This window comes from Dermacentor silvarum, chromosome 1 (genome assembly GCF_013339745.2).
Source record: "Dermacentor silvarum isolate Dsil-2018 chromosome 1, BIME_Dsil_1.4, whole genome shotgun sequence".
Lineage (NCBI taxonomy): Eukaryota > Metazoa > Arthropoda > Arachnida > Ixodida > Ixodidae > Dermacentor > Dermacentor silvarum.
Window position 1 is genome coordinate 369,178,717 of NC_051154.1, and position 22,861 is coordinate 369,201,577.

General features: G+C 43.9%; 2 protein-coding genes across 4 annotated transcripts in view; one reads left to right on the forward strand and one right to left on the reverse strand.

Moving 5' to 3' along the window:
* Positions 1–10,129, reverse strand: part of LOC119437453 (serine protease HTRA2, mitochondrial-like) — a 44,791-nt gene extending 34,662 nt beyond the window's left edge. Inside the window, exons 1-3 of the mRNA XM_037704478.2 lie at positions 9,832–10,129; positions 7,481–7,718; positions 2,945–3,146 (exon numbers count right to left, since the gene is read on the reverse strand). Of these exons, the coding sequence (XP_037560406.1) occupies positions 2,945–3,146; positions 7,481–7,718; positions 9,832–9,955 (564 nt within the window). The 5' untranslated portion in view covers positions 9,956–10,129. The remainder of the gene's footprint in view (positions 1–2,944; positions 3,147–7,480; positions 7,719–9,831) is intronic.
* Positions 10,130–11,673: 1,544 nt separating this feature from the next.
* LOC119437452 (WD repeat-containing protein 6-like) overlaps positions 11,674–22,861 on the forward strand; it is a 245,733-nt gene continuing 234,545 nt past the window's right edge. For all 3 annotated transcript variants that reach the window (XR_005189379.2, XR_007465092.1, XM_037704476.2), the window contains exons 1-3: positions 11,674–11,890; positions 16,697–16,795; positions 20,334–20,421. Coding sequence is in view for 1 of the 3 variants with exons in the window: in XM_037704476.2 (XP_037560404.1) it covers positions 11,824–11,890; positions 16,697–16,795; positions 20,334–20,421 (254 nt within the window). In the remaining 2 variants the exon portion in view is untranslated. The remainder of the gene's footprint in view (positions 11,891–16,696; positions 16,796–20,333; positions 20,422–22,861) is intronic.

A 22,861-nucleotide genomic window follows, 5' to 3' on the forward strand; every position in this document is an offset into this window, starting at 1 on the left:
AGTTACGTGATGCGCGGTCCTTTCGTCTGTCTTGCAGATTGGTCTTACGATGACCCACCTGCCGTAAAGTTGAGTTAGCTCTTCCGCATTCTGGATTTAAAAAAAAATTGAAAGCAAAATTTCTATGCGAGAAATAAAAGATTGGCGCAAAACACAGCTCCACTATTAAACTTAGAACCTCACTGGTATGTTGTACTGATAACTTGCAACATAATTGTTACGCAATACTAGGAGACTCCAAAGCATGTGATGCACCATATTTTCTTGCCCAAAATTTGTAAGCGTTAAATTTTGTTGAAATTTTTTTCATACCTGATTTAATATTCATTTTTGTTTCTTGATTCAATTTGATTCGAAATCTACTATTCAGCATTCGCACACCCCATATTAAAAAAGCCATGACACCAAGTTTTTGAACTTGAATTATGCATTGCATGTTGAACTGTATGCATGCACACTAAGCTGGCGAAATTGGAGTGCATCTGGTGGAGTAGAAAACTTGTATTTGAAATTTTTTTATATTGCAGTTGAACTGTACAGAATACTTGCTACACAGATGGGTCATGAAATGAAGCACATTCTGCATGAATCTGCACAAAGTGCACATGAATCACAAAGTGCATGGCATATGCATGGTTTAGTTCTCGCATATGCATTTCAGCAGTCATCCCTAGATAGTTTCTGCAGGAATTCTCAGGTTTGTGCTCGTTTTCTTGCGCGAGTGAAAGAATTGTGGGCAAAGTGCAATGGAAACACACGCTGGGTGTCAGAGCGTGCAGAGCAAGTATCACAGCATGCACATGGTTTTGGAATATTTTGAACCAAAAGACACAGCGGTGGCCTCTCATTCACACTCTGTTTAGGAGAATTCTCTGGCAGTGTATGACAATGGAAGTTTAGGTGAAAGAAAGAAATGGTGGTTTTTAGCTTACCAAGTTACTATGCCAGCCCATAATTTTCAACTACTACCAATAAACCAGGTGAGATGCACTCTTAGATTACACTGAATCATGTGTTTCATGATCGTTCAACTACCCAACCAGGCCACCCACTCACGAAACCAGCAAAGACACCCTTATTTGCAGATCATGTAGTTTCATTTGAAAACTCTGGTCCCTTCTGGCATGCCATTAGCTTTGCCATAACCACTGTAGGCTTACCATTTTCCCTTATTTAAAGCAACTGGTGTGAAAACGCCCTTTTTTTTCTTTCTTGAATTTTTCAGAACCAGCACATTCTCAAAATTCCAGGTTTAACGTAATGGTAGATACCGTGGTCACTTACAGGGGAACAGTGTAGAAATACGATGAGGAAATGAGGGATGAAGAAGGACTATGTGTGCCTGCTTCATGCCTCTTTTTGTCTTGGTCATATTCCTACTTTGTTCCCCTAAGTGATGGCAGAACCAAAAACAGAAAACCATTAAGTATGACATGACAGTTACTAACATCCCACTGCTTCACTGCTGGTAAGAGGATGCAAACAAGCACATGCCTTGTCTCTATCAAGGAAAGCTTTCCAAAAGGCTAGCTGGACACTGAATGGCCCCCTTTTTTCCCCAAAGTGAGAGGCTTCCACCAGTTCACGTGTGGTGATCACAACATTGGGAAATCATGGTTATCAATTTCCCATTCAGTCATAAATTATAACCCACTGCCAATAGCTGTTAAATATAATTTCAAGCTGCTGCAGACACCAATGAAAGGAAGTCAAGGCAGCCAGATGACACTCTCCACATTTACTAGGGAGTCCTTGCAATTTCAATTTAGTATACAGTCAGTCACGTCAAGCTTTTTCATAAGAATGATTTAATCACTGGCTCAAACCACACGCACAAGATAATTATTGGTTGTAAACATTATGAGAATGACGTGCTGAATATCACGCCACACTTGGTTAGTGCCTTTAGTGAAGTGAGCGAGATGAAAGGGGAGAACCGATGGGAACGATTTTTTTGTTAGTCACAACCATATGAAGCTGATAGATAACGAAGCCAAAGAAAGTACAGGGGGAGCTATTTGTAGTTTATAATTAAAGTGTAGAAATGATCAGGTAAAGAAGAACGGCAGAGGACAAAAAAAAAAATATTGCCGCCGGTGGGAGCCAAACCCACATCCTCCATATTATGTGTGTAATCTGGAGTGAGCTGGAGTCACAGTAGGTAAGCAGAGAGTTCAATTGACACGCAACTCAATGTCCGTGATTTTTTTCTTGCCACGACTGAACAGAACTGGCAAAAACAAACCATGTCCACAAATGTGTGCACCGTAACTGATGGGGACGTGTGCGTAAGCTGGTGGAAGCTTATTACATTGAAAGGGCCAGAATGTGTCAGTCAGTCTTTGATGTGACTTTTGCAAACTGAAATGTCCTTTCTTGATAAAGACTAAGCATGTGCTAGTTTGCATCCATGTATCAGTGAAGGGGGAGGGATGTTAAACCTATGATGCAATTCTTGATGTGTGTGTTTTTAATTTATTTTGGTTCTGCCAAATTAGCATCTTGCTTTCTGATGTTCTGATATTGGGTTAGTAGTGGCGCACCGACGGGGGGGGTTATAACCCCCCGAGGCCGAGTTAACCCCCACTTTTATTCAACCCCTTTTCTTTCCATAAGCCTTTGAGTACTGCAACTAAGATGTAAGACGCGCAATCATCTGCACACTCGCAAAAAGTGCATTTTTTGACAATTTCCCGTGAAGCAATCGAAATTAGTGCTGTTTAGATGGTATTGGCAAACTGTCAACCCCCCCCTGGCAGAGATCCTGGGTGCGCTACTAGTTAGAGTGTGCATCATGCAGATGTATCTGCATTTTTCTGTAACTATCAGCTCAAGTTCAGCGCCCATCCTGTGTGGTCTCTCCTCTATCCTCGCACTGCCTTTAATTTATGAACCGACACCAACTTGCCAAATTTTCAATTCAGTCGAGGGACGAGGCACTCACTGCTGGGATGCGAACGGTGGCCAGATCAGAGCGGCGGTCGACGACCTCCACTTTTCCTGTGAACTGACGCCCGTCGTGCAACTTAACAGTCACGAGCCGGCCATCGGCCACAACATGTGCGTTAGTTAGGATGAGACCATCGGGGCGCACCACAAAGCCAGAGCCATTGGACACGGCTATCTGCTGTTGAGTGAATGGGTGCCTGCAGACAACAGAATTGTGCAAGCACAACAACCCTCAGCACGAGCATGCACTGGCTGGAAAGCACTGTTAAATGCCGAAAATGCTACTTAAAAGACACTCAGGAGAAGTATTCAGTTAGAATAGATTGGTAGATTAAAGGAAATAAAGGACTTGTGTTCCAGTCTTTCCTCAACTGACTTATCTGGCTTGTTCATTATCTTCTATGTTTAGAATGTCATCAAACCGACTGTAAGGGTTCCTGCTATTGACCCTTTTTTGCGGCGATCCCATTGGCGCTGCCATGTCTGATCATGTGGCGATGCGTCCTTTGCTTGCCTCAACTGCCTCCATGTTTACAATAGATGAGTATGACGCCGGTGCGGCTTAGCAAGCCTCTCTTTCGGGAGATATTGTAGGCGGTGACTGGGTGGACGACATTAAGCTTTGGCCACAGTTTCAGACAACATACAAAAGCGATTTCGGAGCTGATTAAGCTATGTCCAAACGGCGCGAGCAACGTACATGGTGTTTGTTCTAAAAGCGGGGATAAATATGTATTTCAAGCTATCCAAACTTTCCGCTCATGAATTGAATCAGGATTAGCGTTTTGCTCTAGAGTTTTTTTTTTGGCAAATATTTTGAAGCAGCTGCTTGTCATGTTTCTGACTCAGTAAATTTCCTTGGTGCCCTCACTATCTGATTGTACTCCGCCGAATCGCTCGCGTGTGGGCTCAGTTCCATTAAATTTGTTCTTGCTGTGCACAAGGCTTGAAACGCAGCTGCTCTGTACATAGTAATACTTTGTAGCAAAGATGTATTATCGCTAGTAACTTGCTTACTCTTGTGGACTGTCATGAAACATTCAGCTTCGACCATTCGTGCGCTATCAGTGTAGTACCATCATTTATTGTGCATATATGGTGCACATATATTCAAGTGTACGCCCATTTACTTATTCTTGACACGTTGGCAAAAGAGTGGGCGTAAGTTTCTGTGCCAATTGGGGTAGATGTGTGTAAATATAGTGAGCGAAACCTACTATGATAGGAAGTGGCGCTACTCCCTTTATCATTGTTTAACAAGCGGTACTCACTCTTGCCGACGTACCGTGGCTGAAGCCCTTTCTTAAAAGTTTAGCAATACAATGCTGGCACATGAGCAAATTTCTGTATCCTCAAGGAAAGCCGTACATCTCGAAGTGCCGAAAACACGTACGGACAGTTGCAGCAGCGGTCCGCGAACTTGGCCACACATATTCATTACATTCCTTAATATGCCAGTCACTATTTTTGCAGCCAACTATGCATACGTTTTCAATCCTTCAATCGAGCATGATTTCAACATTGGTGCACAGTGCGTGAGCGAAAATTCAGTTGCATTTTCGACAGCTGATCGCACAGAAGCAACGTAGAAACGGTAATGGTTTCATATTTGCGTGCGGTAGCTGAGGTGACTTACGGCTCGCTGCCAAAAGTACCATCTCGTTTCTCTAGAACAAACTGCTCCGCGAAAAGGGTCAATAATTTCACCCAACCTTATTTTTTGCTTATTCATGCACTTTGTCTGGAATTGTCTGTCATATTTTCTTTAGCTGCAATTGAACTGCACATCCTTTTCTTTGGTTGTCTGGGATGTTTCAGTGATGACTGTCAGTACCCAGTTATTAGAAGTACAAAATGCTGCTTTTTGCTGCCCAAAATTAATAGAAGTGACGGGCATAAATTTTGCAATGTCAATAAATTTTACTATAAAAGTAAACATTGAAAATTACCTTAAGTTAGTGACTATCACACACATACTTCAAATGTGGAATAGAAGCTGCTGGTGCTCAAGGTAGTAGGATGAATTATAAAATTATCGTCCCTTGAGAGACATCCATACCAAAAGTCAGCAGCAGAATAGTAGCAGATTGGTAGCTTTGTCTTGGAGAGCTACATTTTAAAGCTATGATTTCTGCTCCCAGCATGTTAAAGAGCTAACTGCAAAAACAACATTAAAAATTGGTGCCCACAAATGGATGTTATTCAATCAAGAAGTGAATTTATGAATTTATTTATTTAAAAAAATTAATTATGGGGTTTTACGAGCCAAAACCACGATCTGATTAAGACGCATGCTGTAGTGGGGGACTCCGGAAATTTGGACCACCTGGGGTTCTTTAACGTGTACCTAAATCTATGTACACGGGTGTTTTCACATTTCGCCCTCATCGAAATGCGGTTGCCGTGGCCGGGATCCCGTGACCTCGTGCTCCAGCAGCCCAACAGAATTTATTTAATTAAATCTGTTATTAGGAATTATCACATATTTTTTCATGTCCGTCACAGCTGTCAATTTCTGCCATTGAAAATTGTCACAATGGCTTAAATCACCCTCCCCCTGCATTATTTCTAAAATTGGGAACAGTCAAAAGCTGAAACACCTGGTACAATCCATATATAATGCCCCATGGCATACATGGAACAAATAAATAGGCCCTAGGCTATCCTGCTCATTATTTGAAAAGTACATTTAGTTAACATTGAGGCACATAACAGAGCCAGAAAATAATCATCCAAGCACTGTCAAGATGAGGGCAAGTTGAGAAAATACTAGAGAAAAAAAATTAGGAGCCCAAGAAAGTGGTGTCACGTATAGGCTCTTGTAGCCTTATCTTCTCTGCAGTTCTTTTTTTTTTTTTGGTGGCTGTATAAAATCAGGTTCTTAAAGATTCAGCAGGAGGCAATGCCTGCAAAAGAAATTTGCAATGATATTCAGGCTCTTTCAAAAATAGACTTGAGAAGAAAGCAAAAAGACAACACCTCTCCTGTCACCATGTTTGGTCTACCTAAGCCATTGTTTGCTGAAACAGATGTGCACAGACATTTTATGTTGCCTCTGTTGTTATTCCACTGTCACTTAACAATACATTCACAAAGAGCCTTTGGCAACATGCAGCCCTACGCGCAGCTTCACTTTAAAACAGGCACAGCAGCATCAACGAAAGAGAAAGCTGCTGCTTCTGTGGCAGCTGTCTTGTTGAAGCTCATGCACGCAGTGACACCAGCGAGCAGATCACAGTGGGACATCTGAGGTGGCATGACCGAGTCATTTTTGTTACAATAATAAAGCAAAAATTAATGAACGAATAATTGAATAAAATTTGAAATAGCAGAATTACATATGCAGCCCATTTTGTTGTCTTAAGCCCATTCCACTTTGCATGTCACACATTGTTGCTTGCACAGTAAGAGAGCCTATGTATTATTTTTATGCTAGAAAATGTCTACACAGAGGGGTGTAATGACTCCAACAGTACAAATATATTACAAGTAAGAGAACCTATGTATAAATTTTTCTGCTAGGAAATGTCTACACAGAGGAGTGTAAAGACTCCAACAGTACAAATATATTACAAGTTGAAAAAAAAGTTACCAAAACCAGTTAGTTTTTTTCAGGGTGCAAGGACCACAGACAAAACAACATATTGACAGAAAACGCCATGCTATCTGGAACAGTAGATGAGTGTGTCAGAGCTCCTTCTACCAGCTTGGCAAGGCAAGAAGTGGATTTTCTGAGCGGCAAATGAAGATGTCATGTAGTTCACGTTTATGACTGTTTTTTTTTCTTTGTTTCGAAATATTTTCTTCAACCATGCACTTTTAAATAAACACCAATTGATAGTTTGCACTTCACCTTTTTAGTCTCATTCCTCTGTGTTCGTCCTTGTCTAAGTTGTTTCCCTACACTAGAACAATAAAATGAAACTTCACCAAATAGCCCGATTTTAAGCATTTTTGAAATGCACTTTGGAGTCATGGCAGCAGCAAACAAGATAAGAATGGAAAGGTTCTAGCAGACAGATGCACAAATCAAATTGAATGTAGAGTGTAGCACAGTATGTTGCATCAATTACAGTAGTGCACAGCTTTGGACATATAAGACTTTAAAAATAAAGTGGAGCATTTTATTTTCGGTAGACACAGATGGCCTAACCTTGAGCACAATACGCAACTCTCTCATCATTGGCCACTGACTCAAAATTTGTATGGGCAGCAATTTCAGAGGGCCCACTGTAACGAATGCTTTTTCCAGAAGTCTTCAAAGGCCCTTCTCCCAAGCAACATTCGAGGAGGTTCACACTCTAGACAACTACAACATCCCCATATTGATGAATGTGTGAGCCATGATTATCCTTAAATCAGATAATCATAGCTTCCACCATGGTTTTCAATAATGCAGGCCTGTTAACCATGACCAGAAAGTGAACAGCCTGCTCTCTAATACTGCCCCCCTACCCCCCCCCCCCCTCCTCAAATCTAGTTTCCAGTGTATTTTATCCCAGTAACAGGTGCAATTGTGTAAATTTCTTGCCTGCCCAGTATCTCAATGTAGACCACAGCAGGTGCTGTCTTCTCAACAGCATCAGCAATGAAGTTGAACCGGGTGGATGGTGGTGGAACAGTGGAGGCAGAGACAATGGGCAGCCACATTGTACGCTGCCTCCAGAGCAAGTAACCAGACAACAGGGCACCTGCTCCAACTGCATAGCGGTTGAGGCGGTGGCGACCCCTGCATGACTGTGTTGGTAGACCACTGGAGTGACTGGAGCCTGTGTTGTCATAACAATGTTTCAAGTCAGAAAAAAAATCCACAGGCTATGATGGCAGAGAGCAACTTGAAATTCTCACCAGCAGTTACTAAAAAATGTGTGTTCTCAGAGCTCTTCGTGAATACCTTAACATTTTTGGAGTGGATATTCTGCTGGGAGCTGGGGCAGTCAACTTGGACGAAATTTTGCTGGCACTTAATCCTCACAGGCTAGCTACGGGCACATTACAAATGCTGGTCAAGTCAGATAATACCGACAAACAGAGGCCTCAGGAGAGCACCTGAGATTATAATAAAGCAGCTGGTGCAGAATTTCCAGGGCACCCAAGGGACAACGGGAGGATCAAAGTTGGAGTCTGGGTGGTCTGTGGGTTTGTGCTGCCGAGGCCAGAGCGTACCGGAAGGTGTGTGCATAAATTATCTTGTACACCAATGGCACACACAGGCCTTGGTGGACCCTCAACCCACAGAACAGTCGAGTTCCAGCTTTGGTGTCCCCATTGTCCCTTTGGTGCCCTCGAGCCACTGCCAAAATGTACTAAATAACGAGACATTGTTTATACTTTGTACTTGCACAAATTCTTACTTATTTACATGCAGCCTGACCGAAGCTAGCCAATGGGGATGAGCTGCCGGCAAAATTTTTTTGAAATGACTCTGCCAGCAGATTATCCCCTCCTTAGCATTTTTCTCCATGAAAACACATTTCCAACTGTTTGAATATACAGCAGATACAATAAAAAAAAAAACTCGTGATGAAGTTAAGGACTGCGCAATGAGTGACAGAAAACAATGATACATGTAACTTTAAGAGACAGGAAAACAGAGGTGTGGATTAGAGAGCAAATGGGGGTAGCCAATAGTCTAGATGACATTAAGATGAAACTATGGAGCTGGGCAGTACATTCAATTCATAGGGCAGATAACTGGTAATCTATTAGAGTTACAGAATGGGTGCCAAGGGGAAGGGAAGTCGAGGAAGGCAGAAAATCAGGTGATGTGATAAAATTCGGAAATTTGTAGGCATAACATGAAGTCAGCTGGCACAAGGCAAGAGTGATATTGCTTGAAGAGGCTTTCGTCCTGCAGTGGACATACATAGGTTGATGACGATGACAATAAAATTAACCACTCTTGGGTTTATTTTAACTTGCTAAGTTAAAGGACTTGTTCTGATGATGAATGTATCTATTTCTTGTTTCTCATTTATTAAGAATGAACTTGAGAATGTTATTTAAGCTTTTTCGGAGGGTGTACTCATTCGGGCCGACGGTGAAGTTCGTTCGCACTGCGCAGAGAACTTTACACGGTGTGACGAACAGGACAGCTATACGGGCAGAAACAATACAGAACTGATGCAAAGAGCCGGCTTTACTGGGGCCGTATTCTGAAACGTTCGCCTAGGCGAAATTTCTTTTCTCGCATTTAGGCGTGCGCTGATTGGCTGTTTTAGCAAAATTGGATGAGCTGATTGGGTGGTTGAGCCCAACGTCAATCAATTTTGCTCAACCAGCCAATCAGCGCGCACGCCTGAAAGCGAAAAAAGAAATTTCGCCTAGGCGAACGTTTCAGAATACGGCCCCTGGTGAAGCATATCGCAGTTAGTACAGCACTGTAGGAAAACATGAACGAAAGGCGCACAGGCACACGGCTATGCACCACAAGAGCCCAATAAGGCAGCTCTATGCTCTGCCGCGTTTTAACTCGCATTTGTAAACACGAACAAGTTTGTCACTAAATTTGCGAACGCTCTCGCAGACAATCATTAGCGGGCGTTATTTCGATCTTTACATAGACCTCGTTTTCAAACTGAAGTGGCCAGACTGATGCTGGGGAACACCGTGACCTCTACTTGGAGCCGGTGACCTACAGCAGCACGATTTGATCTTGAAACTACCACCGGCGTCACACGGTGCACTTCCAATCGCAATCGAGCCCAATCGGGATCAAATTTCTCCATCGCGATTGGCTCCTTTTGCGCAGGCTGAGGAAGGAAGCCAAATGCGATTGAGAAATTCGATGCGGATCAGGCTCGCTCGCGATCGAAAGTGCCCCATGTAACAACCCACTTTTCCTTTGCTTTTTTTCCAAGCACTGTTAGTGCAAATTATTACCGAAACGAACAAACTTGTCAGACAGCGCTGACAACACGGGCGTGGCGGTCCGCGATGAAACAGCTGGCACACTCCGGCACAGCAAGGACGGTAGACGACAGAAGCGGGCAGTCTTATGCATCATTGTGGTAGGGTGGCTAACAGTACACCACACAGTCCTAGGTCGCTGCTACTATGGAAAAACAACACAGCGACATGAAGCCAGCTCGGCGTGGGTTCCGTGCGTCGACTGACTTCAACCTTGACGAACCTAGCAACGCAGGCTTCTCTGCGAAAAGGAGGCCGCCATGATGGATGGCTTTTTGTCTTGTTTGTTACCAAAATGTTACCAATGTCTGGCGCACGTGTTCTAGTGTAACAAAAATACTTTGTCTGTATTGCGCAATAAGCACTATATTTTTATACGTACTACCTGAAATGCACCCAAGAAAACTAACCATTTACCTAACCGTTTTTCTCATTGTTTTAAGTTATTTTGAAATGTTTAAAGTATTTAATAAATAAATATTTCTTAAGGGCCAGGCAACAGATGCACATGGTAATAAAAATTATGCAATGGCTGCATTGTTTGAGTTAGTTGATAACTTTGTTTAGGTTATTTTAGCATTCGCTTGACCAGTGCCTCGAGCACGACCTACTGGAACTACAGACCTGCACAGATGTCCGGCTTCTATGGGAGCAGCTTGCGCCCACTTTCGTTCAACCGGTGGCCATAGGTGGCGCTTTTATAACCTGTTCGTCTGCTACTCGGCGAGCGGCTGGACGGCGTTCGAATGGGTGCGCCTGCTCTTCTGTAGCGGGCTGCTAGCATATATGACAATTTCTTGCGAAGACAACAGCTAGTATGTCAAAATTGTTTAAGTGTACTCATTGTAGTGCTATGTAATAACGCGTAAAATAGTACACGAATTCTTTCTAGGTTTGCTATTATGCGGAAATTTCGCTCCGCTCCACACAAGAAAAAACAACAAAAAAACTCACTGATGGAGTGATTGTTTACGTGTTTGTTCGGCCCGTCAAATATGCATCGCAAAGCTTTTCTGAAACTGTGAAAACTGATGATAGAGTCCTTGCTTTGTTCTGATTTACATGATGGCACACGTGAGCAATATATCACAATGTGATCGTTTACGTTATCCCATCTGTAATTAACTCAAGCAAGCTGCGTGTAGCTATGGCTGAAGTTCCATGCCTTCTGCAGCGTCTGCAGATTCACGCAGTTTGTGTGTGGTCTGCGTATACATATCGTCTGCGTGATTCTTTTAAATGCCCTTGTTCATATCAATACATCAAGTTATTTATTATTGTATTTCTTTATTACTCTATTGTACTATATTTTATCCTATGAATCTTCTGGTAGAGTGTACTAGAACTAGGTCACTCTACTTCTGGTAATCAGATTTTTTTTTCCGGTACTGCGAAGGCAACGGGAGGAAATGTTATCGTCTGCCGGCTGTACTCGTTGTTTTCCTTTCTTGCACCGCTCTTCCTACTGTACCTCGTGATTGAAATGAGAAGCAATCATTCGCAATTTTGCTTTCTTTTTTATTTTCGTGAATTTATGCATCTACAAACAATGTAAACGATCTGTGGCTGCAGAAATAGCGGCACGAGCACTGGAACAGATCGCAGAAGCAGACGACAGCGAACAGGTTATAACTAGCGCCACTCTGTTCGTACGTTCTGTCCCTAGCGGCAAAAGGAGTGAACTAGACCAGGCGTGCTGGAGCAGGGAGATCTGTGCAGGTCTGGAGTTCAGTAGGTCGTGGCCTCGAGGCGTTGGCTTGACGCAAAATGACCATTGCCTGTTGGCAACGCTGGCAAATTGCTGTAAACTAAACATGGCCGCGCTCCTGGTAACTCATCCATGTGCGCGGCTGTGAAAACGTTGCCGGCTGACGGTTGTCGTACCACTTGTTTTCTTGCTGTCATGAAATGCGACTTCATCGAGAGATCCTTGTTACGAAGAGAACTTTGTGATACGTGATCAACATGGAGTGTTTGTTGTCGAGGACACACATTATAGCGGCGACATTCTGGGGTAACACCATTCTTGTAGGTAGGTTCACAACACCGAATCGTTGAAGCCGACTGTGAACGACAGCAAACTATCGCCGTTTGTTGTTTTACTCTTGATGGCTGTGTAGATTAGTCTTATACGCGTGTTGTGCGTATAACAAATTGCGTACTCGGGGCTATACATCGCGAATTACTGTGTTTTGATTTCCATTGTTAACAGTCGACTGCGGGAAATTTACCGGTTTGCTTGGTGCTAGCCGCTATCCTAGTAGCTCGATAAGTTTATGTTTTGTCTCGCATACATACGCAGGTGTCGTATGGCGTGGTATTATCGAGCAAGGCAGGGCGTTTCGCCACTGTTTGCATCATTTGTTTACCATCAAGCGGCTGCACAAAGTGCTTCCTGCAATAATTATGGTTGCAATTCTTTCCTCTCCTTTAGTAGTTTTGCGCAGAGTAACATTATGAGGATTTTCCTGTGACGATGATGCGTACGGTGCTGAATATCTTGTGGCGCTACCGACACCAGCAGCCCAGCATTGACAGCGCTGCAAACGAAACAAAGAGCCAAATATTGAGGGGAATTAAGCAAGGGTCTCAGCAAAAGCAAGGTTCTGACTGGTGCAGTAGTCGCGGGGCGCTTTTTTGATCACGGTGATGGATTGGGTTCTTTACAACTACTGCTCCAGAAGGGTACATGTAACCGGCAAATGAAGGCCTCATAAGAGCACCTGAGATTGTAATAAGCACCTGAGATAGTAACAAAGCGGGCGGTGCAAGATCTCCAGGGCACCCAAGGGGTAGTGGTGGAATCAAAGCTGGAACAAGGGCGGCCCGTGGTTTTGGGCAGCCGAGGCCACCCCCGGGCAAGCGGTTGCCTCGGCAAGCTCCAAACCCATGGACCAGTACGTGTTCCAGCTTAGGTGTCTGCGTTACGCCTTTGGTGTCCTATTGCCTCTTGCCACTGCCCAGGTGGCGCGTTGGAGCAAGAACTATCAACGCCTTGCGAGGCAAGTTGAGTCAACACTGGCAGGGATGGACCGGTCTGCCCGCGTTGGGCTAGCATCAAAACTGCATGCGTAATTTGGCATAGAGCAACAGAAATGGCACGAATTTTGCTTGTGATATTATTCGTAGGTGGAAGCGAAATTATTCGCTTCCACCTACGACAAATGTCGCTGCTAGTTATATTCTCGGCCTGAACGAACGTGTCTTTTTTTTGTGTGTGTGTGCTAGTGTAGCGACATTTAAAGGGATGGAAACACAAAAACTGTTTTTTTTTCTTTTTTTCGGATGTCACCATGACGTATATGAAGTTATGCTTTGGCATAGCAATAGAGTCTGGGAGCTTGACTCGGCTCGTTATTTGAGTAGCTCACTCTTTTGTGGCGCTACTTCGACGCTCTTGCGAGGCCTCAATTTTCGCTTACCTTAGCATGCTTGAAGTGATTAGCCGCTTCTTGAGCTAATTCACTCAGGTAAAATGAAGTGTGCCCATTATATTCATGCCACTGAAATGTCAATGCATTTTGCTGGATCACTGCTACTGCAGCCACACTTTGAAGAAAATGAAATGGAAAACTAAGGTTTAGGGGCACATTAAAGTGTAAATTCGTGTTTTTTGTAATACGGGCTGCCTCACGGTGGGCATATGGCAAATTATACAGTCCTGCATATTTTGCCTAATGTGTTTGTAAAAAAGATTTTGCACTTACCGCTGCACTGTTCTTGCTGAAATTTTGCAGAAGGATCGCATTTTGGAGTCAGCGTCGTTAATTGTAACACTTGGCACCGTTAACTTCTTGGTTTTCAAGAAAAAAGTGCAAATTTGCTTTCGCTTATGGTGATGCAAGCTGCTGCCGCGAAGGCGCATGCATAAACTTGTGTCGCCACCTGCCAGCAGCAGCTTGAATCCCCATAAGCAAAGGCAAATTTATATTTTTTTCTTATGAACTAGGCAATTAACTGTAGCAATTGTTACACTGAACGACGGGGACTCCAAAATGCAATCCTTCTGCAAAATTTCAGCAAGAACAGTGCAGCGGTAAGGGCAAAATGTTTTTTTGAACACGTTAAGCTATATATGCAGGACTCTGTAATATGCATAGCAGCACTATCGCAAGTCAATGACAGGAATCATGCTAACCAAACGTAGTTGAAAAATAGGAATGGAACTAACTCGTCTCAAGTTTAAAATCAGAGTGAATCGGTCTGGTTAGCCAGACACAGGTTCCGTGTTACCAGCACCTTCCAAGTGCAGACTTTCATTGGATGCTGAAGTAACAGGAGTCTGCCCTGGCTGGAGAGCAGAGAGGCGATGAAGCTTATGAAGCATTGATGGGAGAATCGATTGAGGCATCAGATCGCCCAGAGCAGCAATCACGGAAGACATGTATTCTAAGTTAATCTCGATTTATTGAACAATTTTCTCGCCTTAACATGTTGACAAGGACATCTTAAGCAAGCCTCTATGGACAGGCAAAAGAATGACACAAACGTCCGGTGATGTCATTAGGAATGTCAATGTTCGAGCACCGAAAACGCAGTCGCCGGTGATTTGAGAACTGCCGCCTAAACAAGGACTGTGGTGCGGAATGGAAAGCATAAGCATTAGATCACGTGTTTCCAAAAGATTCATTCTGTTATTGAACGTGCCAATACCATGCTGTGCCCCAATTGGTTTCGATGCCTTGAACTACGCTGTCTTACAGGGTGCCTATTCTCCGTCCGTCCCATAGTTGCACTTCTGCTGCGACAGGTGGCACGGCTCTTGCCGGCAAAATTGTTACAACTTGTAGAAAAAAAAACAAAAACAATTGTGCCCAGCCGCGAACTTGTGTCGCTACGTCCAGTGCTACCGTGACTCCTGCAACACCAGTCAGAACCTTGCCGAAGCAAATATAATCAAGTAATTACTGGTTGTAGGCGGGAAAAACGACCAGTGTTTGGTAAGTGACAAGTTCAAGCAAACCGAAGTTCATTGTGTATGCAAACAAAAATATATTCACAGGGATCCTTCGGGGCTGAAAGTGTATCGGGCAGACCTCGGCAGTTCAGGACGAGAAATTGTTAAGGCCTATAGTTGAGAATGTGTATCATCACTAGGATGACGTTTTACCTAAATAACTGAACGGGGTTAACTACAGTTACCTCAAAAGTGCACACCATTGTGCTTTGGAGCAAGAGGCAAGCACATAGTACAAAATCACTGAGGTATTTCAGACAGGAGCTGATAAACACCTGTAAAAGTTGGTGTAATGTATTTCTGAACATGTGCTAGGTGGCTTGTATATTGGTTATCTACCATACAAGCTAACTTGTACGGTTGGCTTTTTTATGCCATCATGACTTGCTGCCGATGAAAACTAGATTTCTTATCTATCGTTCATCATTTCTGTGTAATTTGCGATGCTGTTTTCCTGTGTGGGGTACAGCTGCTGTTCCAGATACAATGTATAAATTCTGCACACTTCAAAACTTGGTGTTTAAATACTGTTCCTTTAAAGATCTGTTTAGGTAGTGTAGACTTATTATACTCTGTTGTAATGGTGAGTGTTTTGCTGTTTGACAGTAGATGTATTGGTTGATATGTATATTGCTCTGAGTCCTGGGGCGCGATCTTGTACGCGTTCCAAAATCGAACGGAGGCGTTCCGTTCCATTTTGGAACGCTTACAAGATCGCGCCCCAGGTTGCTGTTCATATCGAGGCGGGCGAAATTCTCGCCAAGCTACCTGACTGCCTTCTTTCATTTTCCATGTCTTGTACAATTGTGAGCTGTACGCCTGAACTAAAATTGTGCTGAAACCATCGATGATGATTGTCAATGTAAGCAAATGGCTGAATGCTTCTGGAAATCTATTCGCTTTATTAAATAAATGATGCGCTTGAAGGCGTATGTTTGTTGCATTAAAGATATTTAGGTAGTGTTTGTTGTTTCATTGCATAAGTCCACAGAGAACCAGTGCGTGTAGCGGTAAAATAGGCTATACATATAAGCCTATTTGTGATGTGTATTGTCTCCAGCAGTGTGAGCGCCAACATGGAAGGCGACAGGGGAAGAGGAAGGCAGAAGTGGGCTGTCCTTTCCAAGGGCTACACCTCAGCATCTAAACCTTCAGACACCTCAAAGCTCTCACACAACAGCTCATATGTGTCTCAATTAAACAGCTATAACAGTCGGCGTTCAGGGCCAGATGTGCCCCACACAGCTATTATGCAAGAGCATGGGCCCTTTGCATCAGTGGTGAAAGTTGGACCACCTTGAAAATGTGTGATGGAGCCAAAGAAAGCTAGGTGCTTTAATAATAAAAAACAAAATATTTTGCAAATAGCCTTTAAGTGTTACCCAGTAGAGCTTTAGCTGGCCAAATGGTGACAACCTCTTGAGGTACTTGTATGAGGCTACAGGTTTGCTTCTTAGTTGCACTGACAAAATTTTGATGGGGCCAGAAAGCAAAAATGCTTGTATCCTGAGCTGTGAATGCAGTTTAAGAAACCTCGGATGACTAAAATTAATCTGGAGCCTCTCCACAACAGTGTCTCTCATAACCTGTTTGTTGCATTGAAATAAAGTTCTATATTTTCATTCAGATTACCTTTTTTATTCAATATTTTGTTTATTGTATTTTATTCTTGCTATGACAATGTCTTGATGGTAGGTGTTTAGTGTTGCATATGGCCATCAAGCATCAAATAAACCTTCACAGCTACCATGGTGAAAAAAAATGAGAAACGTGAGATGCAATGCAATGAAGCCTATGACTTCTCAGCCTGCTATTGTGCTAACTCAAGATCTGCACTGTCTTTGCAATTGGTTACTACAGTTTGTGACTGTTTGTGCTCAGGGGAAGGTGACCGAGTGTATGCCTACTGCCTGGAGACCTTGAACCAGGTGGGATTCCAGACAGCATTCACCACCAGCAATGTGCATGGCATACGCGTTGGTAAGTGCTCATGCTTCTCGTGGGCTCTCATGTGGCTCTGTGGTGAGAACGAGGAGGCCAGCAGACCTCGCCGGCTTGGCATGGCTCGGCCGGCTCGTGGCCTCAGCCTTAGCTGCGTGCCACAGTGCGAGAGTGAAGTGGATATACTGGCCTTTCTCACTGTTGCGCATAGCAGCATTAGTGTGCATAAGACGCGGCTCACACTCGTACTGCTCGACTTGTCTCTCTAGCACAGACTGGCGCTAGCCAGGCGGAGCTAGTCATGGCCTCCGAGATTGCACCGTTGCAACCTCGGAGGCCATGCCTATTGCACCAGTCTGCATGGTGCACAGATGTGAGCATGGTGCAGCTTTGCACGGCGGTGAGAAAGGTCAGTGTTGCTTGATGGTGTATTCAACGCAGAGATGCAGGAATTTTGAACTGCCGCGCCGAACAAGTATATATAACTTTTGGTTTCGGTAACAAAGCTTTTTCGTCGTATCTATTGGCGGGACAATATTGCTTCATTAAAACAATGCTGTAATAACATGGATCTCTACAAAGATTTCAAGGGGAATTTCATTCACTTCATTATATTGATTATTTCGTCATATACTGTTTAATTATAATGAGGTTCCAGTCTATATAGAAGCGCCGTAAGGGCGCTACTGGATGTGGTGGGTGGAAACCGTGTGTAGCTCTTGAGAATATGGTGGCAGAATTTTTAAAGTTATAGGGCAAATGAGTGCATTATATGATGCCCAATTGGGCATGATGATGGCTTACACGGAGTTCAAAATGCTTGCTGTAAAGTAACTACTGAGTACATTATGTTGACAGTTTGTAAATAGGGTGTATGCTTGAATAAACATGCTGGTAAGATCACAGAGTCTTGGAGCAATTCGTGAAGTCACGATAAATCAACCAAGTGTCATGAAACTTGTAAAAATGCCCTTTGAAGTAGCAAAATATAAATTTCTTGGTGTAATAGAATGTGTAGACATTTAGAGATGGAACTTTGCTCGCGCATAGTTGAGACCCTATAATGACAGCAACATGTTTAAAATGTATCTTGCAGATAGCATAGCAAACAGTGCAACGTGTATTAAACAGCTCAGCATCTATTACATTTTCTTGCGTCAGCACAACATCTATTCAATTACCTGACAAAGAAACTTCAGCCGCCCCATCCCAATTCCTGCATTTGATCCAACTGACGTCAGTTGGGCAACCCGCCGGGGTGGCTCAGTCAGCTAAGGCGTTGCGCTGCTGAGCACGAAGTCGCGGGATCGAATCCCGGCCGTGGCGGCCGCATTTCGATGGAGGAGAAATGCAAAAACGCCCGTGTGCTTGCATTGTAGTGCACGTTAAAGAACCCCAGGTGGTCAAAATTAATCCGGAGCCCTCCACTACGGCGTGCCTCATAATCAGAACTGGTTTTGGCACGTAAAACCCCAGAAAGAAGAAGAAGACGTCAGTTGGGCAATATCCGAATAGCTACCCAGATCACGTCATCGATAATTTTTCCGACTGTATGGTGAACAAATGTTGCTCATAATAGTTGGAATGTGGGTCATTTATTTATATGAAAAAGAAGTAACAGAAACAGGAATACACAATTTATCCTTACACTCTAGCACTTCCGGCACACAGCAAGTATCATCTGCTTGTGTTACAACATGCTCTGTGTTGTCGCAAGCTGCGCGGTCAGCGTCGGTCTTGAGCTTTCATTTTCATGAGCACCACGGTACACTCTTGTTGCATTGTGAGCTGGAAATGTAGCGATCGGCGATATGTCAAGCTGAGACATTGGGTCCCTCTGCTAGGCAGCAGACGAGCGGAGTGGCTGCAGTGCATCGGACTGTTGGTATCCGATCGGCACCAGGATCTACGCGTTTGCGGCCATCACTTCACACCGAATGATTGCTACCATAATAGACAGTCTGAGCGTGTGCAGTATTTGGGGGAAATGCAAGTGCTAGTGGACTGGGTGTTTTACCGGATGAACGGAGGCGCAAACGTGAACGGCCTGCATGGTGCAACCACCTAGTGGCACAGAGCTAATATAGCAGTTACCAAGTGTATTGTACTTTGCTGCTGGTGTTAATTTTTGGCAGGAGCGTAATTGTGAGCACGTCTTTTTAAATGTTTAAAATGCTTGACACTTGGTTACAGCAATAGTAGCTCTGTGTTTGGCTGGCTAAGCTATGCGTCGTCAGGTGGCTGGCACCATGCAGGCTGCTCAGGCCAGTCACGTTTATGCTAATGCCCCTTATCACAGCAGTAGTAGTATGGAGGGGCTTTAGCTTACGCCTCCGCCCATCCGCCAGAACGCTCAGCTCACCTGTGGTTACCGAAATACTGGACACGCTCGGTATTGCGACAGAGCGCTGGCATGCATGCTGCTTGGATAGCTTTCATGAGGGATCGACGGCCAGGGGGGTAGCGAAGTTCGGGAGGCTTTGCGTGCTGGCTCCAAGACAACCGGAAGTAGATGAGATGATGCAGAGCCAGGGAAAGCGGAGCTTAGCCTCAGTTGCTTGGCGAATGAGTTGAGAAAAAGCATGACTAGGGAGAAGGGTAATCTGTAATCGTCCGTATCTCTCTTAATATGAGATGCTTAACTTAAATTGTGGTGCGAATGTTTTACTCTAGCTGCACCTTACGTCTCCAAAAAATTTGTCCAAACCATTTCATGGACCCTCTAAACAGCGACATCAAGCCAAGGAAAGTGTATGGGAAATTAAATGGTTCCTTTTGTTAAATAAAATGTCTGTAAATAAGAAAAAGGGAAATGAAAGCGGAGAAAAAGATAACTTTGCCGCAGGGGGGGGAGAGCCGGACCCATTTCTTCCACATTAGGACATATGCAATGCTTTACCATTGAGCTACTGTTGTGGCCATTCTTCCTTTCACTGTCTTGAGTATTTGTGTATGTATACTAGATCTAGCCCTGGAAGTGTTAGCCAGCTCCACTCATATCAATGGAGGTGGTTGTAACAAAATTTGAACACCTCTGTTCCTCTTATTCTTCTCGCTCCTTAATTAAACAAGTAAAACTTGGACGGATGTTCAACTCAGCACTACTTGACACTGTGGCAAGGTACTTTGTTTGTGGTAGCCAGCAAGCTTATTGGGTCCAACAAAAAAGTAACAGTAATTTTACTGTCCACTTCCTCTCATTAGCATGCAATGTACATTTTGTTGCTGTCATGTTTTGGGTGGATGTGTGCACCTTATAAAAGTGACAGTGCCTGGCACCAAGTGTTGATGAGATGCTTAAATATTGATGTTGAATATGTGTTGATGTTGGTGAGATGCTTAAATATTGCTACAACAGAAAATTGCTTTTAAAAAAGTGTAGATATTTTCAGAATGTCGGACGTGTCACATTCGTATGTTTGGTCATAATGCTCAGGTTTGCTTGACTGACATTGGAATGGTAGGGGGCAGGCTGGCTAAAATAGAGAATGTTATCTTAAGCTTTTTTTTGAAGAAGGAGCTTTATGCAAGTTGCTAATTTGTGAACTCTTCTGATGTTGTTCTGTTTCTGATGCAGTGGGCAAGTCTCTTGCGACATGCGCTGTGTTTGGCTCTCGTTTCCTGACAATCATGACTGCTGAGGTGTCTCCCTCGTCATCAGTGGTGTGAGTCCTTTTTATGAACTTCTAACGTGGTTGGCAGTTCTTAAGATAGTGTATTGGGCTGGATTTGTTCGAGCCACTAGACAGCGCACATGGAGTATGAGTGATACCTACAGCTCAAGAACAATGTTAATGGCTCTAAATACTTTATACCTGACTCTTTATTGCTGTATGCTGCACTGTGTGTAAAACTTTAATGGCAGCATAGGCCAACATGCGTACAGATTTAGTGATGTCATTGACATAACAACCTGATGCACCTGTGCTGTTTGCCTGATGATGGTGTTTCGGAATGCGCAGTTTCTAATGGAGCGCTCAAAGACACTGTGAAAATAGGAAGGGACGTCGTAATTCTGGCATGCACGCAGCTAGATGTGTTTTTCAAGGTGTTCTTACAGTGGAATGCAGCTTAGTGGCTCTTGCAGCCATTATCTCACGAAAACCATGTCTAATGATGTATGGGGTTTAATGACGCAAGGGCCAATAATGGCCAAAGAGCCATGTCTCTGTCCCGTGTTTGTGAACTGTGCAGATAGCAGGCTCATTCCAGTGCTGTGTAACAGCTGACAATGTGTGGTGTTATACCGGGCGTTCGTTCTTAAGTTTTATGGAATTTTAAAAAATCGCCTGTGGCAGGTAGCATAACTCTTACTGTTGAGCTCGGTTATTCAAAGAGGCAGACGTTAGTGGCACGAGAAATCAAAACACATATTCAACTAATTAACTTCTTAGTTAATTACTTCTTGACACATTGCAATTTACGAATTGTAGCTGGTGAGTTTGCAAGACGCTTGAAGTGAATTTTAGAATTGCACCAGTTTCGAGATATTATTTCCCAAAGCGTGGGACAAAATACGTGGGCGTTCCAGTTACTTTTGTGCTTGAATGTATAAAACAGCATTTTGGTAAAAAAGTAAGTGGAACAACAGTGCATTTTTACGGTGAGTTTGATGGTGCGTACCTCCAAACTGGTGTCATCCTGTAAATTCATTCGAAGTGGATACGCCTGACAAGATCACCAACTACAATTTGTAAATTGCAATATGTGTCGTAAAGTAATTAAATAAGAAGTTAATTAGTCTTTTTTTTTTAGTTGAATATATGTTTCGATTTCTCGTGCTACTAATGTCCACCTCATCGAATAACCCAGCTCAGCCATAAGAATTGTGCTACCTGCCACAGGCGATTTTTAAAATTCGGTAAAGCCTAATTTTGAACACCCTGTATACACTGCAGCTCTTCATCCTCATTCATGTAAGGTATGCTGTGGCAGCACCTTCAGCGACAAAGGTTATGTAGTAACGAATACGAAGCTGAATCTCAGCATCTCCAATCCAGAGCGTGGTTTTGTACAAACAGCCTGTACACAGTGTACAAATACAAGTGTCTCACTGGTTTCAGTGTGGTTTGAGATCAGCTCCATTTTAATTTATTATGCCACGTACACACTAGCGGCAAAACGCGCGTGGCGCGCCGGCGGGGGCAAGACGCGCGCTGCGAAAGCAGCCGCGAAACAGGTTTTTCTTGCCGCGGCAGGAATCGCTCCTGGACTGATTTTTTGCAGTTTTCCGCGTGCCGCGGATGAAGGAGACCAATGAGAGCGGCCCGCTTCCGTGACGTGCGCGCAGGAAACTGGTGACATGCGGACCCGCCCGACCGCTCGTTTCGTACTCGCGTTCGCTGTTAGTAGGAAACTTCGTTTTGCACTATCATCTGCATGCATCAGCTCCCGGACCGAGCTGACGGATAGTTCGAGAAGGGGGGAGAGAGTCTAGTCTGTCACGTGATTGCCGCAGCGGCGCACCGCCGGTTGGTGTGGCCGCCCTGCCGCTGCTGCATTTTGCCGGCGGCGGCGCGCCGTGTGGGTTTTGCCACTAGTGTGTACGTGCCATTACTGGTGCTTGTTGCAGGGAAGCTTTTGCAGCTTTGTCAGGTACCGTCTCCTCAACTCACTTCATTTCTCACCAGTGAAAACATAGAAGCAGACGCAAATGCAGACTTGCAAAGATGGCATGGTCCTATCAGTGTTTCAAACTCGCACATTTAGTAAATGTGCTTGTGTCACCGCTTGTCACTGCAAAAATATTCTTCTTTCTGGGGTTCTTACGTGCCAAAACCAGTTCTGATTATCAGGCACGCCATAGTGGAGGGCTCCGGATTAATTTTGACCACCTGGAGTTCTTTAATGTGCACTACAATGTAAGCACACTGGCGTTTTTGCATTTCGCCTCCATCAAATGCGGCCGCCGTGGCCAGGATTCGATCCCACGATCTCGTGCTCAGCAGCGCAACGCCTTAGCTGACTGAGCCACCGCGGCGGGTCACTGCAAAAATATGAGCAGGACATATGTAGCAGATACAAGTGATTAGTAGAATTTGGTTTTGCTGAACTGGTCTTTCTGAATAAAATTGATGCGTTTTTCAAGAGACCACGGAAATAAAC